Source organism: Panthera pardus, unplaced genomic scaffold, assembly GCF_024362965.1.
Source record: "Panthera pardus isolate Hobbes unplaced genomic scaffold, ASM2436296v1 HiC_scaffold_4, whole genome shotgun sequence".
Lineage (NCBI taxonomy): Eukaryota > Metazoa > Chordata > Mammalia > Carnivora > Felidae > Panthera > Panthera pardus.
Genome location: NW_026526969.1, coordinates 11,559,411 through 11,581,663, shown reverse-complemented (window position 1 = coordinate 11,581,663; position 22,253 = coordinate 11,559,411). Strand labels below are relative to the sequence as shown.

Here is a 22,253-nt window from a genome sequence, read left to right as displayed (position 1 = left end):
CGTCCCTGGCCACGTCGCGCCCGCTCTCGCCATCTTCGCCGCTTCCTCTCAGGGGCCGCCGCTGCCGCCTGAGCCGCCGAGCCCCGGGGCCGCCGCGCCGACCGCCGCCGCCATGAACATCTTCCGGCTGACCGGGGACCTGTCCCACCTGGCGGCCATTGTCATCCTGCTGCTGAAGATCTGGAAGACGCGCTCCTGCGCCGGTGAGCGGCGGGCGACGTCCCGGAGAGGCTCGGGCGCCAGGCCGGGTCGCTCTGAGGACCCGCCGACCTCGGCCGCCCCGCGGCTCGCGGGCCTGCGGCGCCCGACACACCCCCCTCGACCGGCCCGGCGGGCGCCCGGACCCGGGGCGGGAGGGAACATTGCGTGGCGTTCAGGCCGGGCGGGGTGTCGCCGTGGGCCCCGCGCGGCGCGGGGTCGACTCCCGAACTTGAGCCGTCGGGGCGGAGGAGGAGCCAGCCGGACTGCGCTGGGCCCCATTCTGTCGGAAAAGTTTGGATGGGGCGGGGGCCGGGGGAGTCCGGCTGGCGCGCCCCCACCCCCCGCCCGTGACTTTAATGGGTGCAGCACCGCGCCGGGGGGGAGGAGGGGGCGGGAGGGGCCGGAGGTGCGGGGAGCCCGCGAATCAATGGGACGGGAGGGAGGAGGATGGGCAGGCCCGCGGCCCGCTCGGCCTGACGTGGCAGCCAGGCCAGCCCGGGAGGTGGAGCGGGCGCGGGGAGGTCACCCCGCTCCCCACCCTTGCCCCTTCGACGACTGGCCTTTAGGTTAGGGTGTCGGGTCAGGCCTGTCCCTAGAGTGCCGTGGGCTTCACCCCAGCCCTGGGGTCCAGGATCACGCCCGCCACGGGAGGGGGGTGTGAGGAGGTCTCGTAAGTGAATTTCTTGGGGACCGTCAGTGCTGCTTTGAGAAACGAACTAGTTTGTCGAACTCCGAGTGCCTCCATCTAATAACGGGTTCTCTTAAGCCTGCGGCGCCGGGTACCGCCGAGGTCTCATGTGGTCTCCTGTAATTCTCACTCCACGTCACCAGTGAGCTGGCGACTCCCTCCTCTGGAGTACACATTTCATGCATGCATTGCCGGGAGGCAGCGAGACAAATCTTTCCCAGATCATAGCTGTGAAGTTTTACATCGCATTAACCCTGGAAGCGTAAGAGCGGTGAAGTTTTCAAGGATGTCTTAAAACGCAGTGTGGCCTTTAAACGTGTTTTTGATGCCATGGCCTCAGTGAAATAAGTTGAGTGCAAGAGCTAAATGTTTGCAGAGGCCGTAAGAGACGGGGAGTCCTAAAGGACCTGGGTGGCAGAGATCCCGTTTACCTGATTGATTTCTGAAATTGCCCCATCTAGAGTAACACCCCGCATCTTTGCTGTCTTCAGGAGTCACCTATCTCCCCAGAACATACCCGAGATGGAGGAAGTAAGCAAAAGCAAAAGAGACCTTTGAGCGATCAAAATGGATATTACAAAGTCCATGTACCGAAACCGGTGTTGTCTGGCCTGGAGGTGATCTCGCGTTTCGTACCTGTTCTGAGAGGTTCAGCTGTATGATTTCCAGTTAAAGCAAAGTAGTTGCAGCAGTTGTGATAGCTGGCACCGAAGCACTTGCTGTGCGTTAGGTAGGACGCTAACTGCTTGATCTAGCTTATCCCACCTAGTCTTTAATCCTAGAGCCAAGTGCTGTTGTCCCCGTTCTGTGGAGGAGGGAACTGAGTCTTCAGGGAGATGAGGAAATTGGTGGCAGAGCCAGGATTGAAACACAAGCAGCGTAGCTCACAGTGAAGGCTTTTGAATCAATGTCCATTTTGGCCTAAGTAATGTTAGTTCAAACGTTTGATGCAGACCGGTAGTTTAGGTCATGTTTTTGTTGCGTTCAGGAAATTTTTTTCTCCTGCTTTATTGAAATATGGTTGACACAGAACATTGTACTAGTTTTGGGTGTCAACATAGCGATTTGCTGTATGTATATATTGTGAAATGGTCACAACAAGCTTAGTTAATTAACATCCGTCACCACACATAACCATTTTTTTTCTCGTGATCAGAACTTTTAAGGTCTACTCTCCTGTGAACTTTCAAATATACAATACAGTGTTGTTAACTCTAGTCATTGTGCTATACCTTCATCCCCAGGTCTCATTTTATAACTGGAAGTTTGTACCTTTCAGTCACCTGTACCCATTTCATCCACCCCTCAGTCTGAAAATATTACTTTTAATCTTGATTTTTGCTCCAAAATTTTTGTATGAGTCCCTTCATCTTTCACGTATTTCTCAGAAACCCGTTCTCTGTCAAGTCCTTAAGTGCGGAAGCATGTTGTCTCTTAAATATGTATCTAAACTAAGATGTTGGGGAGAAGCTACTGCACCTCCAGGTGTAGAATTTTTTTTTTTATGTTTATTTTTTGAGAGGGAGAGTGTGAGCAGGGGAGGGGCAGAGAGAGAAAGGGAGAGAATCCCAAGCAGGCTCCACACTGTCAGCACAGAACCAGCTGTGGGGCTCGAACTCACGAACCGTGAGATCATGACCTGAGCTGAAATCAAGAGTCAGACACTTAACTGAATGAGCCACCCAGGCCCCCAGGTATAGAATTCTTAAGGAAACCTCGAGTTATATAGAGAAAGTGAGAGGGTTTGCTATTTTGTTCATTTTTTAATATTCACTATTTTCATTTGGGAAATTTAGGAGCATTTAGGAAAACTGAAAATATTTCCGCCAAAATAATAAAGAAGATAAATAGTTAAGTTCACGGGTGTTTGTCAAGTATTCCTACAATTTAATGCTCTAGTTATAGGGTATTATTAAACTTCTCTTTGTTGGACTTAGGATCATTTTAGTTCTTATACATGAGATTCCTGGCCTTTTAAAAATCAGAATCACCAAGATGATTTATTCAGAGTTAAATGCTAAATTTGACTAGCTGCTTTGTTTTTCCATTCTAAATTATGAAAGTTGTTTAGAGGCTTTTGAACGAGTAAGAATTTGATAGGAGTTTCTCAAATAACTGGAATAAGAGACATGTACATTCAGGTTGTGTTTCTCGCTTTGAAAATACTGGTATTGGGGTTCATTTTTAGGATTTTGGCACCTGTTCTGAACATGCCTGTAGCCAGAACCATGGGGCTTTTTCCCTTAGAGTAAGGGCTGAGATGGGTTAGTGAGGAAGCTGGAGATTCTGTTTTCCTGAGCATCTAATTTGAGAATGAGCACCTTAAAGGGCCTGTTTTAAAGTAGGGACAGGAGAGCTGATCTCAGCATAGCTGTGTTGAATTGGCAGTCTCCTGTGCCTTTGTCTGCCATTGTCATTATACAGGGGTGCCCGAATGAAATGTGACTTTTCTCATATGCTTGAACCTTCGTTGCAACCGGATCCACAGTATGTTGAAGTTATCACTATCCGTGTCCTAAACGCTGACCTGGATAGCCTTGGGAGAACAAGCCTTGGATTGTAGATGAAGAACTTCCTAGCAACATTTTCCTGTAGGCTGGCTGGTAGTTATTAATAGCGCTCTATCTGTTGTGCTTAAATTACTAGTGGGGTCCTTCTCAGATCCATGACTCCCAGCAACCCTCTCCTAGTCTCTCCCCTCCCCCGCATCTGCTGCTTTGATTGTTGTTAGCTGTGGTTATGTAGGTTGTCTTACAGACTTTTATCATACTAACATGACAGGAACATACAGTGTCCCTGCATTTCTCATGATTGGATAGCTTATAATTTTGAAGTACAGAATCTCATCTTTTATTGTGGTCATGGTGTACTTCACGAAGCTTTTGTATTACATGCCTAGCTCCCTCTTTGTAGCAGCTGTCACCTCTCTTCTTTTGAGTGCCAGTCTGTTGGCTAATCATTGCTCTCAAACATCTGTTGACCACCCACTGATTGCAAGGCACTGGGGACACAATTCAGAGCAGCTATCAAAGTCTCTGCTGTCGAGAAAGTTGCAATGGAGTTGAAACGAGACACATATAAAAAGATAAAAATAAAAGGTATTAAATATTAAACTGTGTAGACATTAAGGGTGCGTGGGTGGTTCAGTCGGTTAAGAATCTGACTCTTGATCTTGGCTCAGGTCATGATCTCACCATTCATGAGATCAAGCCCTGAGTCGGGCTCTGCACTGATGGCCTGGAGCCTGCTTGGGATTCTCTGTCTCCTCCTCTCTCTGCCCCTTCCCTGCTCTCTCTCTTGCACGCTCTCTTGCTCTCTCTGTGTCTCTCTAAATAAATAAATAAACATTAAAAATAAAAATAAACCATGTAGACAGTAAATCCAATAGGTGTGACATGGCTAGAAGGATCCCAGAGAAAGGACCCTTGACTTCCTGGCAAGGAGTATGTAAGACCCATGTGAAGAAAAATATGAAACTTTCCTGGTGGACACAGAAGATGACCTGAGTGTATGTTCATACTGTGGTCCTGGATAGGACCAGGCAGGCTGATAACGAAGCAAGATGATTCATCTTCCCAAATTAATTTACTGATTCAGAATATCATCAAAGTTAAAAGACAGTAAACTGAGAGAAATAATCTGCAATATATCTAAGTGACAAAAAGTTAATATACATAATGAAACATTCCTACAAATAAAAAAAAAAAACAAAAAACAGAAAAATAGGCAAAGTTGGCAGTTCACAGAAGAATAACAGAAGGCCCGTTAATCATGAAAGAATGCCCAGCCTCACTAATAGAAACTTGGACAGTAAAACAGCAATGCATACCATCATTTGCCTGCTGGGTGGGAAAAGACGTTCAAAACATCTAATATATGCAAAGGTGCAGAAGGGCATTCTCATCTGGTGTTCTTGAGTATGAAAATTGGCATAGCCTTCCTAGGGGAAATCAGCAAAACTTAAAGTTGACGTTTGTATATTTTATCCCAGCAATTCTTAAGAAGCTGAACTACAGAAACCTATGTGCACAAACTATCTATAGGTGTGAAGATGTTCCTTGTACCTAAGTATGTGCAAAACACTGTTTATAGATAAAAAAGATGTTTGTGCAGTACTCATAAGAACAAAAATCATCAACAACCCAAATGTCCATTAATGGAGTGGTTGCTCAAATGTTGGCACATTCACACTATGGAACATTATGCAGCCACTAACAAGAATGAGCTAGAAGTATTAACAGGGGAAGATAAGAGCTTAATTAAAAAAAAAAAAAAAAAAGTAAAGTATAGAAAAAAACCCAGAAGGTAAATCTGAGATGTTAAGTTAAAAAAGCAAATTGTAGGAACCCCTGGCTGGCTTAGTTGGAGGAGCATGTGACTCTTTATCTCAGGATTGTAAATTGAAGCCCCACGTTGTATGTGGAGATTACATAAAAATAAAATCTTAAACAAAAACAAAAACAAAAACCTTTAAAAAAGTTGCAGAGCAAAAGATTGTATGGACCCATATTAAGGGGCAAACATATATGCAGGTACGTATACAAGCACATGTATAGAAAGGGGCTTTTAAAAAGCCTGGAAAGTTGCATTTAAAGTGGAGGTGGGAGGGATGTTAAAAGGTCCTTTTGCTTTTTATTACATATATTTTAACCCAGTTGAAATTTTTAATTAAATAGCATGTATTTCTTTGAAAACGAGAAAAACGACAAAACATTACATAGTAAGAGCTGTCATTTATCAAGCATTTGCAGTGTGGCAGGTATAATATAAAACACTTTTTCTCCAACAGTCCCATCGAGTTGTTAAGATTTGTCCCCATTTGACAGATGCAGAAAGTGAGGTGGGGGGGGGGTGATATAGGTAATGGGCCGAGGCTTATCCTGTGTGTTCAGGGGTTGAGTTTGAACAGAGTCCATTTGGCTCCAGAGCCTCTTTTTCCCTAAGTCACAAGAGTTGTGTTATGCATCATTTCCTGACTATTAGCCTGCTGTTCCAGGGAAGGTTCATGGCCTTTAGGAGATAGGAGAGGATCGACTTCTTTAGAGACAGTGGGTCCAGAGTGGGGTGCCAGGGGCCCTTGTTGAATGCTGCCCTGCAAACTGTCCTGGTGCTTTGACCTGTGGGGCTTGGTCGCAGCTCAGCTGTTACCAGGACAGAAATAATTCTTGGGAAGCTTTTCTGTTTGGCTGAGGGTTCTGTTCTATAAACCAGTGGGAATATAAGAGAGTCAACTTTTAACCTGCAGCACAATTTAAAGTAATGTACACTGTAGTGTATAGTCGTAGGATTTTATGAAACTTAACTTGGCCCAATGGGAAAAGACAGAAATGGTGTTAGGTTTAACGACTGATTTCCACATAACAAGTTCTACTCCTTAATACGGATATTTGGTGCATTTGGTATTGGGATGGCTGTTTCAGAAACATTTAGAGTGAGTATTGAGAGATTGACCTGCTAGTATGCACATGCTTTGGTCTCAAAACAGGGAGAAAGTGACTGAGGGAGCCCCTCAGGCTTTGCAAGAGGTCCCCGCCCACAAGGAGATTCCTGCCCCTGCCCCCTCTGTCTTCAGCTGGGATCCCTGCCATCTTGTGAAGACAGGACTGTTTTTCTGTTTTAAAGGGAAAGCTGCAGCTTGTTAATGAGGACCCCAGACCAGGACGAATGGGATAGAAGTGCACAAGTACATTCAGGTTTCCAATACAGCAGTTCCTGCGTGGATTCTGCACCACGAGACAAGCTGCAGGCCACACGCCGCCTGTCTCTCTTCTCTCCTGCGCAGGGGGCTCTCCTACCCTCTGGTTGGCAGTAAATTAGGGCAGAGCCCAAAGAACATTGCCTATTTACAGTCGTAGAGATGGTATGACTTGGAAACGCTTTGCAAGTGTTATTCCAAAATGAGAATTTACCCCATGACATGAAAATAAAACGAGTTTTTTTTTTTTTTTTTTTTTGACCATTTGTTCATTCATTCAGCAGGTATTTTCTTAGCCCTGCTGTGTGTCAAACCCATTGCTGAGCACAGAGAATACAAAACAGAAAAGACATGACCCCAACCTTTGGAGATCTCCGTGTCTGTGGGGAAAGAGGGAAGATGGGCAACCAGATAATCACAGTGTATTTTATAAGACCGTTAATAGGAGCTAGGGCAGCAGCTGCTGGGAAGGGGTTCCCATTATGTACTTGCTGAATGAATTAACAGCACCAAGGGAGGTGTCTTCAAAGACAGCTTGCCAGGGGAAGTGATATGTGAATTGGGTCTCAAAAGGGAGTGGTAGAAACGATATGAGAGTCCTGGATTTTTGCTATCGGAATGCTGAAAATGGGGACAAAATCTCAAATGTATCTGGCTTCCAAAATTCCGTTAGAATAAATCCTTTATAATAAACTTGCCTGTATGTACCCTATAATTTTTTATTTAAAATGTTGGAGAGAACCATATAGGAAGTGAACTGGGAATTTCTCTCTCAAAGCCTCAACGGATCTCAAATGTGAACTGCATGTTCCCTTTCCTTTCCCCGCCCTTCTCTTCTCTCTGTCCCATGTCTCTTTGTGAATGACAGCTTCATTATTCTCCTTTGGAACATTGATCTTTGATAAGAAAAAGCAGCTCCCCATTACTGGGGAAGACTAAAAGGAGCAGAATGTCTGCATCTCCACCTTTGACCCTTGAAATTGGTTACTATTGATCTAGAAGGAAGAGAGTCAACTTTTTCTTCAGTTTCTGTTTGGGTGTTTTGTAAATAGACTCAAACTACAAATGTTCATAGGTAGTAAGTAACATTCTTGTATCCAGGCTTTGAGTTTCAACAATGGGCAAAAGTGTTTCATAAAATATCATTTAAAAACAATGTGATTTGGGGGCACCTGGGTGGCTCAGTCGGTTAAGCATCCAACTTCTGCTCAGGCATGATCTCATGGTTCATAAGTTTGAGCCCCGTGTTGGGCTCTGCACTGACAGTGGGGAAACTACTTTGGGTTCTCTGTCTCCCTCTTTCTCTCTCTCAAAAATAAATTTAAAAATATAAAAAAAAAATAAAAACAATGTGATTTTCACATCCATAGGAGTATTGCCGATAATTACGTGCAGCGACATTTCCACTAAATACATGCTTACTTAAATGTCTAATGGGGTGGGACGCCTGGGTGGCTCAGTCAGTTGGGCATTCGACTTCGGCTCAAGTCATGATCTCTCCGTCCGTGAGTTTGGGCCCCGCGTTGGGCTCTATGCTGACAGCTCAGAGCCTAGAGCCTGCTTCGGATTCTGTGTGTGTCTCTCTCTCTGCCCCTCCCCCGCTCATGCTCTGTCTCTCTGTCTCTGAAAAATGAATAAACCTTAAAAAATTTTTATTTTTGGGACAGAGAGAGACAGAGCATGAACGGGGGAGGGGCAGAGAGAGAGAGGGAGACACAGAACCAGAAACAGGCTCCAGGCTCCAGGCTCCGAGCCATCAGCCCAGAGCCTGACGCGGGGCTCGAACTCACGGACCGCGAGATCGTGACCTGGCTGAAGTCGGACGCTTAACCGACTGCGCCACCCAGGCGCCCCTAAAAAAATTTTTTTAAAACAATGTCTAATGGGGTGAAGTTTGCAACGTAGAGGAGGGTGGGTGGGTTCTGACCTGGAAAGATTCAGTTTTCTTCATGAATTCGCTCAATCTTCATCTGAAACCCATAGTTCACATCCTTTGTCACATAAATACCTGGCCACATACAGATGTCAGAAAAGCTTAGTGCACATGCTATGTGACCTTCGGTACTTCCCCCAGCTGAGTCTCCACGTGCCGCAAGAGCACTCTGGAGGTGGCCTGGTTGTTGGAGGTGGAAACAGATTCAAAGATTTTATTTATTTATTTATTTATTTATTTATTTATTTATTTATTTTTATTTATTTATTATTTTTGAGAGAGACAGAATGTGAGCAGGGGAGGGGCAGAGAGAGAGAGGGAGACACAGAATCTGAACCAGGCTCCAGGCTCCGAGCTGTCAGGACAGAGCCTGATGCGGGTCTCAAATTCACAAACTGTGAGATCATGACCTGAGCCAAAGTCAGGTGCCCCCAAACTTTTTTTAAAGTGCTGCTTTTGAGGACTGGCTGTAGTGGCAGGTTCCCACCCTTCTGTCGTTGCATCCGGCATCCACAGCAACATTTTTATGGTTGTATGACGAATCTAAGAGGTGGAATTTTTTTAAATGTTAACATGTCCAAGAAATGCTGCCCTCGCAAAGTAAGCCACCTTGGGAGGCCCTTCCACTGCCCCCGGGGGTTACTGCTCAGACTGTTACCTGAAGCAGTGCACCTAACTGGGTTCCTCATCTGCTTAATCGGGTTAGATTCCAACACCATCCCCTGAAGGATTTGTCACCATGAGATACATTGTTTTAAAGTGGAAAGAAAGATGCTAAAGGTAGCAGACCAGTTACAACACTAACAGCGGAATTAGGGAAATTATTCCTATCTCAAGTCTTTGAGAAATATAATGTTCATTTGAACAGTACACATCCTGGTATATTGGTGCTGGCATAATTAAGGCACTTTCGTAGTTACCTGGCATGATAAGACTGCACAGTGGTTAGAACCTCCCCGGAGGAGCGTGTTCAAAAATGTTAACTGGGAAAGAAAACAAAAAGAATGTTAAGTGAAAGGAAAAGTACAGCAGCTCTCGTTTACGGAGTCCTCCCAGACGTGAGCCACTGACCCTGGTGCCCACTCCCCACGTGTGCCCTTTCTGCAGTGTTCTCCACAGGAAACTGCCAGCTCCTCTCACAGACACTTTGCTAACACTCTCCTTTTGTTTCTTCAGGTATTTCTGGAAAAAGCCAGCTTCTCTTTGCACTGGTCTTCACAACTCGTTACCTGGATCTTTTTACTTCATTTATTTCATTATATAATACATCTATGAAGGTATGGTATGACAGCCAACAGAATGCATTTTATCCATGGTTCACAGGCTGATGGAAGCTATGAAGTTTGGGCCAGTGGCGTGCTTAAACGTCTTCTAGAGGGATGTCTAAACATGCTGTTCTCAACGTAAGCACTTTCAGACCACCTTGTATGTAGAAGTGGGAATAGTGTTATCATCAAGCATATTTTCTGTTTCAAAGCAGAATCTATTTAATTGAAGTGCTTTGCACTTAGAGATTTTTTAATCTTAAATTCCTTGAGTATGATAAACTTCTAAAGCTCTTGATAACCTGTGAGAAAGAGGGGTGACTATTATGTTTTCAAGCAGTGGGAAATTACAGACTCCCTGGGAAACCCAGCAGGTTGGTTCAGAACTAGAAATGAAAGCCACCAGCGCTCCTCGCTGCAGTGCCTGTTTTGCTGTTGCGCGAGGGATTATGTGCAGGCTTCTCCTTTGTTTTTTCCTGTTAAATCCATGTTTTATAAACTTTATGGGCCATCTTTATTGCTTTTGCCATGCCTAAATAACATCCGTACCATCATTTACTTAGTGTGTTCTTAAAACCTTTTACCTTGTCCTAAGCATTAGTATCCATGGCGTTAGTGTCGTTATCCACATGAAAAAAAATGTGTAGTTATTAAAATGCAGAATGTTGGGGCGCCTGGGTGGCTCAGTCGGTTAAACGTCCGACTTAGGCTCAGGTCATGATCTCACGGTCCGTGAGTTCGAGCCCCGCGTCGGGCTCTGTGCTGACGGCTCATAGCCTGAATCCTGCTTCAGATTCTGTGTCTCCCCCTCTCTCTCTGACCCTCCCCTGTTCATGCTCTGTCTCTCTCTGTCTCAAAAATAAATAAACATTAAAAAAAAAAAAATTAAAATGCAGAATGTTTGTGGACCTTTGGGGGTGCACGTGTTTCACTTGCAGAGGCCTCGGTTCCACACAGCCGTGAAACTTACACTTCCTGAACACCCACAGCACTGGCCCTCCCCTAGCGCTGAGGACAGGGCAGAAGCTAAGAAGGAAGGCCTACTGTCTGGTTGGGAAGGGTAGACCGATCATCCCAGCACCAAATGAATGACCGCAGTTTGGGATGGGTACTGGGAAGGAGAAGTATGGGGCTCTCACCTTGTGCAGGAGGAGTCTCATTTCTTCCCTCATTCGTTCTGCGTAGCTTACTGAGCACCTGTGTGCGGGGCCCTGTTGTCGGCGTTTGTCGGCACACCCGAGGAAGTAGCGTTTAAGCTGAAGCCTGTTGTGGCACTTGAAAAGCATTTTTTGTAAACACACGTAGGGGAGACAAAGAATGTATTTGGACCTGAGGTCTTTACTAAAAAGCAAATTTGAGTTACCTGTAATCATTCCATTCTTCATTACTAGGTGATGGGAGCCTCGTCATCAGGAAATAGTTTGCTTACTTAAAATGGCTAGGTCCCTGCCTGTCGTCCAGGCAAGTTAAAGCTGCAGGTATTAGAAGCGTGTGAGCAAGAATTTTCCTCCATTCTCCTCAGGATACGTAGCTTTAGAGGGCTCCTTCTTGTTTGATTCTAGTTTCCAGGCATGTCCTGAAAATCAGAGATGTGAGGGCCAAGTTTTATGTTCTCATGGCTTTGACTTTATTTATATTTATTTTGAGAGAGAGCACAGGAGTGGGGCAGAGAGGGGGGGGGGGCGGGGAGAGAGAATCCTAAGCAGGCTTTGAGCTGTCAGCATGGAGCCTGATGCAGGGCTCGATCCCATGACCGTGAGATCATGACCTGAGGCGAAATCAGGAATCCGACGCTTAACCGACTGAGCTGCCCGGGCGCCCCTCATTGCTTTCACTTTAAAAGCCAAGCATTGGTGAGAGGAGACAACAGCTGCTTTCCCTGGTGGCCACCGAAGCCTTTGCGGACATGATCTTGGCTGGCGGAAGGCCGGGTGCTGAGGAGGGACCTTGACATGACTTGGTTGGATGTTCTGCTGGAGGGGACTCTGTGTATAAATGTATATATATTTTGTTGATCCATGTAGATGATATGTTATTTTATTCATATATACACACACACACATATTTGTATGTGGAGAGAACTCCTCACAATATAAGTAAGATATTAATCTTCCTTGATTTTTTTTTGGAGTTTGGTATATGGGTATGACCAATTTTAATACCTTGTTGGCTATTTGCAAATATAATTTCATGATGAGGTGCTGGGGACAGTTTAGTGTCTTTGTTTCGTTGTTAAGCATATGACAGGGTTTGATGATTGCTCTCCTTTTCCTGTTAAGTCCTTTGCCCAGATGTTTCCTCATTAGGTTTCACCAGGTGGTTTTCCCAGGGATAAGGAGTCCCAGGCAGTGTAGCTGATACCCCAGTCGTTCCTATCCATAAGCTAAACCTGCCCTGGTTCTTGGGCCTAAAGTTCCACATCCCGAAAATTGCTATAATTTCAAAATATCAGACTTTTCCTTTGGGTTGGATGAATATATGGTGTTTGGCCTTTTGAACGTGGAAGAACATAACTGGGTTGTAAGCCTTTGAACAGCTGTACCTCTATGGGAGCTCCCTTGCGCAGGCAGCTTTTGGTTTTGCTTTTGTTATGTTACCAGACAAAATTTCATAGAAATGATCTGACTTTTCTGTGTTAAAGTAACACACTGTCAGCAAAAATGGTCATTGTAAAGTCAAATGTGAGTTACATGGTATCTTATCTTTACACAAGCACTAGCGGAGGGGGTGTGTGCTCGTTTTGAACTGCACTGAGTGAACTTTGTGTTCGTTTTTTTTTCTTAAGCTGCTAATAGTTTGAAGTGAGATTAAAAATACACGCTTTGGCGGTTTCTTACAAAGTTAAATGTACACTTTTAACATAAGATCAGCAATCCCATTCCTAGGTATTTACCCAAGAGTAATGAAAACTTAGTTTCATACAGATGCCTGTACGTACATGTCCCTAGCAACTGTATCTCCCATCCATCAAGCTGGACACGACCCACCTGTCCTGTAACTCGTGCATGGACGGACAGACTGTGGTAACACGCACGCAGTGAGCCGCTCCTGGGCAGCAGAAGAGAGCCGTGGTTACTACACGCGGCGGCATGGTTGGATCAAGAATGCATTAGCTGCGTGAAAGAAGCAGAGACATACCATACGATTCCATTTATGTGGCATTCTGGAAAAGGCAAAAACTGTGGAAACCAAGAATAGATCAGTTATAAAAAAAAGAAAGAGAACAGATCAGTTATCGCCAGAGGTTGGGCCTGAGGGGGGAGGGCTTGACTCCAAAGGCGCGGCATGAGGGGGTTTTGGCGGGTCACAAGATAGAACTACTCTGTGTCTTGATCGTGGTGGTGGTTATATGACTCAGAAGTATACACCCCCAAAAAATGAAGTTTATTGTCTTTAAGCATCAAAATAAAAAAGCTGAAGAAGTAAATCTTGCCTTTCTGAGCATACGAATGATGTAGAAGGAAGCCAAGGGAGTTGGAACCGCCGTGAAGTATCCGTGACCTGGTGCTTTTCTCGTTCTTAGCTCATCTATATCGCCTGCTCCTACGCCACGGTGTACCTGATCTACATGAAATTCAAGGCGACCTATGACGGAAACCACGATACCTTCCGAGTGGAGTTCCTGGTGGTCCCCGTGGGAGGTCTCTCCTTTCTAGTCAATCATGATTTCTCTCCTCTTGAGGTGAGTCAGGGGGCTAGTTAGTGGGCATATCTCCTTCCCCAGGGAAATAGCTGTGTTTGCAGATAACGTGGGACGGTTCTGTTTCGCTTGTGTCTTCTGTTTGGCAAGCTTCTGGGGCAGCATATACTATTTGGTGTAAATAAGTCAACAGACGGGAATAAAGCCCCCAGGTATTTGGGTGTCTGCTGATGGATTATTGCCAGATTCTCCCCTAGAACATAAAGTAGGCGTCTGCAGTAGTGAGCGCAGTGCCTTGCCTATCCGAGTGCTGGAAGAACGTGATCTTCTCTCCACTCTGACCCAGCTTTTGTTTCCTCTTCACGTAAGGGTGTCGTGCATGGACACCATGTGCGAATCCCCTCAGCAGCCTTGCTGCGCTCTGGCGTTTAGGGGGAGTGGTTGGCATGGCGCCCTGCGCTGCACAGAGCCGTGCCTGCTCCTAGGTGCCTTGCCCTTCCCTTCGTGTCTTGGGGAAACTGCCGCTCATGGATTCAGACACTCAGGGCTCCCCGCGAGGCCTTCTGTCGTCGGCATGAATAAAGTGCCGTGTGGGACAGAGAGTTTGCATAATTACAATTCCCATTACTTGCCCCTTTGATTTAGCCACACCGAAAAAGCCTAAAGAATAAGAAAGATGATGAGAATCTTGAGATCCTCTGGGAAGGAGACCAGCTGGTGAGGCAGACCAGCAGTGGGAAAGGGGTGGCCCCGGCTGTCAGCGTCGTGTGCCCCGGCAGAGAGCAGCGTTCACTCGGGAGCCTAGATTCGCAGTGGGTCAGGCTTATCCGGGAGAAACGTGTCTGTAGTTTCACAGAAAATTGTACAGGGAAGGAGATGTTGGAGAGACGAGGTCATGAAAATTCACACCGGCCGAGGCGTCCAGTTACCCAGCCTGTCAATTGGGAGTGTCGTGCCTCTTAAATGTAGCTAAAGTTTCTGTGATTTATCACCTGCTAAGCTACTCCGTTTGTGCTCAGATGCCCAGACTGCTGTTTGAGCTGCTCCACGATAAAGCAAGAGTATTTCCCGTGAGCTCACGGTGGGTACTGACCGAAGCTTGTGGTTTCTCTTACAGATTTTGTGGACCTTCTCCATCTACCTGGAATCCGTGGCTATCCTTCCCCAGCTCTTCATGATCAGCAAGACAGGGGAGGCGGAGACCATCACCACCCACTACCTGTTCTTCCTGGGCCTCTACCGCGCGCTCTATCTCGTCAACTGGATCTGGCGCTTCTACTTCGAGGGCTTCTTTGACCTCATTGCTGTGGTGGCCGGCGTCGTCCAGACCATTCTGTACTGCGACTTCTTCTACTTGTACATCACAAAAGGTACCTCGGCCTACGTGCTCCCCGCCCTGTTCCTCCCGCCGCGTGTTTTCAGGAGCGACCTGGCCCAGCACGCTCCTAATCTGGCGCTCGCTCCAAAAGCACAGCTCGTTTCAGAAAAACATTTTAACGACCATCCAATAAAATTCTGGACCAAGGTTTTCAGCCTTTTTGCTTTTCCGAGCTTTATTGTTTTTCTGTGACAGCATGTTTTTATTGTAAAAAATTTAATTAGCTTTCATCATTCTGAAAGCAGTCACCTGAAACCCTAGCACTCAGAGATAGTTGCTGTTAATGTTTCAGGAAATGTAATTCCTGATGTGTCTATGTGTATACACAGATGGCGGGTTTTTACAATATACGTGCTATTCTGTAATCTGGGTTTCCTTCCCCACTTACATTTTTTCAAGTCAGTAGATAGAAATCTACGTAGTGTTCAGTAGCCATAGACTATTTCATTATGTGTATTACCATAATTTACTTACTCAGCCCCCTGTTCGTGGGTATTCAGGCTGTTACTCATTAGCTGCTATTAAAATCCAGTGCTTAATCGGTATCCTTGTATATATACATTGTCCCATTTATGTGAATATAGGACATGCAAATGTCACAATAATCTGATGGGGGGGGGGGGAAAGACATATTTATGCATGTGCACACAGATGTAAGCATACAGTTTTAGGGGATTCAGGAACCCCTGAAACGCAGCCACTGACCCAGGCTAAGAACCCTTGCTAAACAGCTATACGGTATGATTCCTAATGGCTAGATATAAGAGCACATAGATCTGCTCTCTTTTTTAAGCTCCAATATTTCATAGACTTTTATACACAGTAACAGTTACATTTTAATATATGTTGAATCAGGGGAGAAAGTCATAAAACGCTGCTGTGAATTTGGTGACAATTTCAATCGAATGTGTGTTTCTTAAATTCACTTGCTGTGGCATTGAGGTACATGAAGAAATTTCGAGTGTATGTGTGCATGACGTATTCATAGCTCAGAGGGTTCTGTTTATTGACACCAAAATCAAGTGGTTGTTGGCGCCAAAAGCTTGTCTCCTTGGACCTTATTCTGTAGTGTCTTGAGTGTGACAGGCCCCTGGGAACGGGAAAAAGGAAACTGTAAGCTTATCAATAGCAGTAACCTTTTGTTTTCTCTTCCTCTCTTTAAAATCCTAGTACTCAAGGGAAAGAAGCTCAGTCTGCCAGCGTAAGTGCCAAAGACCACCACCAGCATCTGTCCCTCAGGGTGCTCGGACAGAGTTCTTACCACAGCAAAGGCACAAGATGCTTGATACGGAAAATCAGAAACTTAACTCTTTTGTTCAGATAGTCATCAGTGGCTCTGTAGGAACCCCGAGGAAAAGAGCCAGAAGGTTTCTGTTTAATGCATCTTGCCTTATCTTTTTTTATTACTATGTACAAAGATTTTTTTACACAAAGGAACTTAATGCTGTATTAATAAATTCAGTGTGTAGTTTCAATTGGGGTAGTTCCAAAAGTGAAGATTTTGTGAGGAATAAGTGCAACCTTTTTTTTTTTTTAATTCTTTGAAATTGTTGATTCTTTGTGTCTGCAATGAAATTGTACTCCCTTGACAGTTGGTAGATTATATATTCTTCCATCTATCAAACTTGCATTCCACTATATTTATTTTTTGCCAAAAGATGAGTTATATTTGTTTGAAATCTGAGACACTATGTTGAATTTGGTATATCTGTTCAAATTTCTTCCCACCTAACGTGGACATCGTTCCTCGGACATGACAACACTACACGTAAGGCCGGTAAGGATGGCTTGCAAGTCTTCTGGTTTTCATTACCAAAATTTTAAGATTCTGAACGTAGAAGGAGTCAGGTTTAAGAGTCCCCAGTGGTGCCCGCCCTCTTCTCCTGCTAAGAAGAGTCAGTGTGAGACTGTCCCGAGGATGTCGAAGAACTTGGTGGACGGGGGTTCTAGGCCGCTTGCCACCCAGGTGTGGGATGTGAGGGACGTTGATTATGTCCTCTGAGGAACGGAACCCAAGCAGTCACCTGTCACCTTTATTTTCACTTTCAAAAGATTACTACAACCATGTCCATGCTCAGATTCACACGGTTTTTCGTATCACTTTCGGGTAGTAAATTGATTTACGTTTTTTTCTTAACTGGCAGCACCAATTGCCATTCCTTATACTCTTTAGATTTTTTTTGTTTTTGTTTTGTTTTTACTGAGCTCTTGCATGATTTATCTTGTTACCATCCTAAATAAACATGTTATTAAACATAGAACAAATTGTCTTCTATGTCAGGATGACTTTTTTCATTTTTTGATTGGCTACAAAAGCTCAATATAGGGCCATAAACATTTACTGTCCACTAATGAATCTAAAACTATCTGTATTTTGAGGAAAAATTGGAGTTTTTCCTCCTGATTTTGCTGTTTTATTGATCTGCTACATTTTTTTGATTTTATGCAAAAGCATATGACTTTGTTTTTATGTGATGCACCATAAAATGTTGAAGTGTTGAATACTAACAGTGCTTACTACAGGATGTAGTATTTTTGCTTGCTGTATTAAAATAGTTTGTGGAAGAAGGGAGCTAGATGGGTTTTATTTTTATCTAGTGTGTCTCTTACCCTCTTTCTGAACTGGCAGTGTAACTGCATAGTTTAACCTCTTGTCTTTCTCTCTCATCTTGCTCCCTGCACTCCATGCCTCATGGTTTTGCTTTGGTGTATCCGTATGTTTCTAGCGTTCTAGTCTTGGTTTAGTTTGTTTTCCTCCTCCCTGGAAGATTCTGAGAGCACAGAGGAAGGGTGGGAAACCGCCACAGAAGTGGAGCAGACTGCTTGCTGCCCACACTGGGGGTGGGTGGGAGGCTCACACTGTTTTTGTGCATGTAAATCAAACACGAGCTGGGACCACTTGGGGGAGAGCACAGTGCAGACGACAAGATCTGGGACCTCAGCAGGCCGCCTGGCTTGGGAAGTATCAACGCCTTCTCTAGTCACTGTGCCCACGTAAAAATAAAGCCGGCCAAGATGGGACCACCATTTTGTGGCCAACTAGGATGACATCTTCATAAATAGGGTGGCTGAGCGGGAGTGCGGGACTGGGGCCACGTCTCCGCACACATAGGAAACGAAGGCCTTGTATGATGCGCTTTATAAAGCACTGTTTCAGAGTCCCTTTCACGTCTCCAATAAAGGTTATCAGGTAATTATATTTTTTATCCAGGTGTTTTATTTGTGTGAATTCGTTTTAAAAGTGAAAGCATGAGAAATCCAGCAAAGTTAACCAGTTTGTCCACTGAGTGATCAGTCTGTGAAAAGCTGCTGGCTGTTTACAGGCGCTAATCCGTTCCCTGGTCCAGTTTAGCTGCTGTCAGAGTAACGTGTCCTGCTTCCTTGCAGTCTGGTCACGAGGGGAGTAAGTAGGTAGAGAAAAGGTTGGGGGGGGGGGGGGGGAGGGGAAGGTTGCAGGTGGAAACCCTTGGGAGAAGATCCAGTCCAGTTTTTCCCAAGATGCCACTAGGTTGGATGACTCCCTGGAAAGGTCAAGCAAAGATTTCCTTTCAATAGAAATCACAAGTGAGGGGCGCCTGGGCGGCTCAATCGGTTAAGCTTCCGACTTTGGCTCAGGTCATGACCTCGAGGCTAGTGGGTTCGAGCTCTAGCTCGGGCTCCATGCTGGCGATGCAGAGTCTGCTTGGGATTCTCTCTCCCTCTCTCTGCCCCTACTGTGCTCTCTTGCTTTCTCTCAAAATAAATAAATAAACTTTAAAAAAGTGGTTAAGGGCGCTTAGGTGGCTCAGTCGGTTAAGCGTCCAACTCGATTTTGGCTCAGGTCATATCTTATGGTTTGTGAGATTGAGCCTCTAGTTGGGCTCTGTGCTGATCGCGCGAAGCCTGCTTGGGATTTGGGATTCTCTCCCTCTCCCCCACCCCCCCAAATAAATAAACTTAAAAAAAAAAAAAAATCCTAAGTGGTTAGTGGTAACCCTGAGTAAGAAAATCACAAGCTTTGGGATCAGCCTCGTTGTAGGAGTCTCAGCTCCTCACACTCTAGCTCTGTGACCCTGGATTAACGAGTCTCTTCCCTCTGTTACCTGCAGACTCTTGCTGTAGGATTTTTGTGAGGTGTGAATGAGCCCATGTCTGTGAAGCTCAAAATAGAACTTGAGGCACACACATTAAGTGCTCAGCACCTCTGTGACCCCCTGCTCCCCTCCCATTGTGCTTAGTTTGGGGACAGCTGCCTTGCAAGCTGGCTGGAAACCACTTCTGGCAGGAGTTCCTGGGGCCTATTTGAGAACATTGGTCAATTTTGCCCTTGTTGGGAGAGCAATGCATCTGCAGACCTTGACTCTTAAGTACCTTCCCCAAACCACCTGAGTGCCATCTAATGAGGGCTGATTGAATTGGGGCTCCACGTGGGCTTTTTTTTTTCTCCTGTGTCCTTCGCCCTCTAGTGACTGAATGTGGAATTAGCAAGAAACACGCCCTGCTCAGTACAGGGGACACTCCCTTCACCCCTCTGAGTTAGCCTTTGTAGCGTGGCGGCATCCTGTGTAGGTGCTGTGGGTATTTCTCCTACTGATTCTGAAACAATTCCCTCTTAGCATTGGATTTTAAAGAAAGTTGCAGCATAATATAGCACTAATCTTTTAAAAAGGGACACTTTTTTACAACATTAGAATATTCCAGGTCTCCACTCCTAGTTTCACCTCAAGCACTTAATTTAAAAAATTTTTTTTTCTTAATATTTATTTTTGAGAGAGACACAGAGCATGAGTGGAGAAGGCGCAGAGAGGGCGGGAGACACAGAATCCAAAGCAGGCTCCAGGCTGCCAGTGCGGAGACCGACACGGGGCTTGAACTCACGACCCGTGAGATCATGACCTGAGTCAATTGGATGCTCAACCAACTGAGTCACCCAGGCGCTCTGATCGCCTTGAGCACTTTAAAGGTGAAAGTCTCAAGGCAAATGTTACACTACACTTGACTCTATTACCAAAACAGAATGGAAATACACAATGTATTTATTCCTCTAATAAGGGTTCTAAGACAATTAATGGTTGTGTAATAGGGAAACTGGTGTGCCCCGAAACTAAAAAAGTCACTTAAGTTTACTTGGAATTCTGAGAATTGAAGATCTCAGGGCTGTCAAGAAGGCCTTAGAAAAACAACTGTCCAAATTCCTGAAAGATCACCTAGCTAACATTGCCCGACACCCATCTGACAGAGTCTAAATGCAAGGGTATTAATTTTACTCAGGACAGGGATTTACTCATATGAAAGAAAATTAAGTCCTAAAGGAATAGTGGAAGAAATGAATCAGTTGATTTGGAAAAGTGAAAGTAAAGATCACTGTTTCTCCAAGTTAATGTTTTTAAATAGCTCTAATTTGGGGCACCTGGGTGGCTCAGTAAGTGAAGTGTCTGACTTTGGCTCAAGTCATGATCTCAGTTTGTGAATTAGAGCCCCGCAGCAGACTCTGTGCACTGACCACATGGAACCTACTTGGGATTCTCTCTCTCCCCCTCTCTCTCTGCCCCTCTTCTGCTCGTGCTTTCTGTCTCTCTCAAAATAAACTTTAAAAAATAAAATAGCTCTAATTCAACCAATGGAATGTTATACGGAAATACCAGGACATACTTGCAGAGATTAGAACTATTCAAAATACGTTTTTTATTTTTATTTTTTAATTTTTTTTATTTTTGGGAGAGAGAGAGAGAGAGAATGAGCGGGGGAGGGGCAGAGAGAGAGGGAGACACAGAATCCAAAGCAGGTTCCAGGCTCCGAGCTGTCAGCACAGAGCCTGATGCGGGGCTCAAACTCACGGACTGTGAGATCATGATCTGAGCCAAAGTCGGATGCTCAACCGAATGAGCCGTTTTTTAATATGCACACTACCTCTTTGAAATGATAGTTTTGTGGGTTGTTATTGTTCTTAACATTAAGTTGACAGCTTATCTTTACTAACAAAAGTTTATATAGAAGAATTTTCTTACTCCTAAGCCTTACAAATCCTGTTTTCAAAAGGGAAGTATTACATTTGAGAATATTCGGATCATAGACACAGGCCTCTCTAACTTCAGAATCACCCTCTTTTCCTACTCTTCCTCCAATCTCGTTTTAGTATCTTTTTCAGGGAAGTCCTCCCTGACCTCTCTGATTAAGTCACTGGCCACACCAAGTACTCAAGTGCTTATTTTATAATGAATAGTTCTCTTTTCTATAGAAACCTTGTAACATCCCCATTTACAATCTCTGCATGATTTCCACAACCATCAATACAATTTCAATTTTATATTTAACCCTGAAATTTTGCCCTTTAGAAGGAACTTCAGACTTAGAAAATCTTGACATTTAATGAATTTATTTATTCATTCGTCAACTATTTAGTAAGTGCCTGAAATGTGCTCTATCACGTGCACAGCAGTCAACAAGATGGACAGGGTAAATTGCTCATGCAATTTACACCCTAAGGTGGGAGAGGTATAACAAACATGGTGCAGTGTCACCGAGTAATTATTATGAGAAAAACTAAAGTAGGGTAAGGGAATGGAAACAGGTGGGTGTACAACTGTTTAGATAAGGTGGCCAGAGAAGGCGTCTTTGAGACCCGGACACTGGAGCTGAGGCCTGAATGAACTGAGAGAGAGACATGGAACTGCCTGGGGAGGAGCAGCCCTGGCAGAGGACACAGAAAATGTAAAAGCCCTGGGGCGACAATGAACTTGCTGTATTTGGGGGTTGGGGGTTGGGGAAGGCGGCAGGCAGCGGGGTGACGGAGAGAGAGAATGGTAACCCAAACCCAGGGAGACATACAATCACGCACTGACAGACTTGATGTGTGACTACCAGGGAAAAACCTTTCCGGAGTGGGGGTGGGGGGTTGGGGTCAATGTTACGCACAAAGTGTATTCAGGGGAAATACCTTGGCGGGGGCGAGGGGAGTAACAGCAGAATGAGGGGGCACAATGAGATCGGACCAGGCATAAGGCAAAGGGGGCTGGGACGAGGGTGGAGGAGAGTGGAGGTGCTAAGTGCTCAGAAACCACGCCACTAGGCGACCGCCTGCTCGCGGGGAAGGGGCGCGGATCAGGCTATCACCCCCACGCCCCAGCCCCGAGCCGCCAGGTGGTTTCAGACTCGGAACTCAGAGGCGTCCTAACGCGGCACTCCTGACCGCAGGGAGCATCGATGGTCACACGCCTCGAAGCCCACAGACCTGGGATGAGCCTCAGATCCGCCATTAACAGCCGTGGATCTCGGTGGGGAGGGCAATTTCTCCGGGCCTGAAGAGTCCTTACCTACAAAATGGGAATATTGTCAGAACGGACTTCACTCCCGTGCAAAAACAGCTATCAAGCCAACCAGAGTCCTCCGGGTCAGCGTATCTGCGCAGGCGCGGAGCGTCTCGCTGCTGCGAGGGGGCTCAGTGCGCGTGCGCCGGACCGGGCCCTAGCGTGCG

The 22,253-nt window shown here is 45.4% G+C and overlaps 1 protein-coding gene and 2 long non-coding RNA genes across 3 annotated transcripts; 1 reads left to right on the top strand and 2 right to left on the bottom strand.

The window, feature by feature from the left end:
- KDELR2 (KDEL endoplasmic reticulum protein retention receptor 2) lies at positions 1 to 17,999 on the top strand. The gene is made up of 5 exons (XM_019422569.2): positions 1 to 203; positions 9,694 to 9,794; positions 13,306 to 13,464; positions 14,540 to 14,792; positions 15,971 to 17,999. Exons 1-5 carry the CDS (start codon positions 113 to 115, stop codon positions 16,003 to 16,005), a joined length of 639 nt encoding a protein of 212 aa, XP_019278114.1. The 5' UTR covers positions 1 to 112; the 3' UTR covers positions 16,006 to 17,999.
- On the bottom strand, positions 8,823 to 13,339 carry LOC128774750 (uncharacterized). The gene is made up of 3 exons (XR_008419206.1): positions 12,770 to 13,339; positions 9,438 to 9,500; positions 8,823 to 9,060 (listed from the first exon to the last, which is right to left on the bottom strand). It is a non-coding gene; the product is annotated as an uncharacterized LOC128774750 (long non-coding RNA).
- On the bottom strand, positions 17,695 to 22,230 carry LOC128774751 (uncharacterized). The gene is made up of 2 exons (XR_008419207.1): positions 22,093 to 22,230; positions 17,695 to 18,321 (listed from the first exon to the last, which is right to left on the bottom strand). It is a non-coding gene; the product is annotated as an uncharacterized LOC128774751 (long non-coding RNA).
- Positions 22,231 to 22,253: the final 23 nt, after the last annotated feature.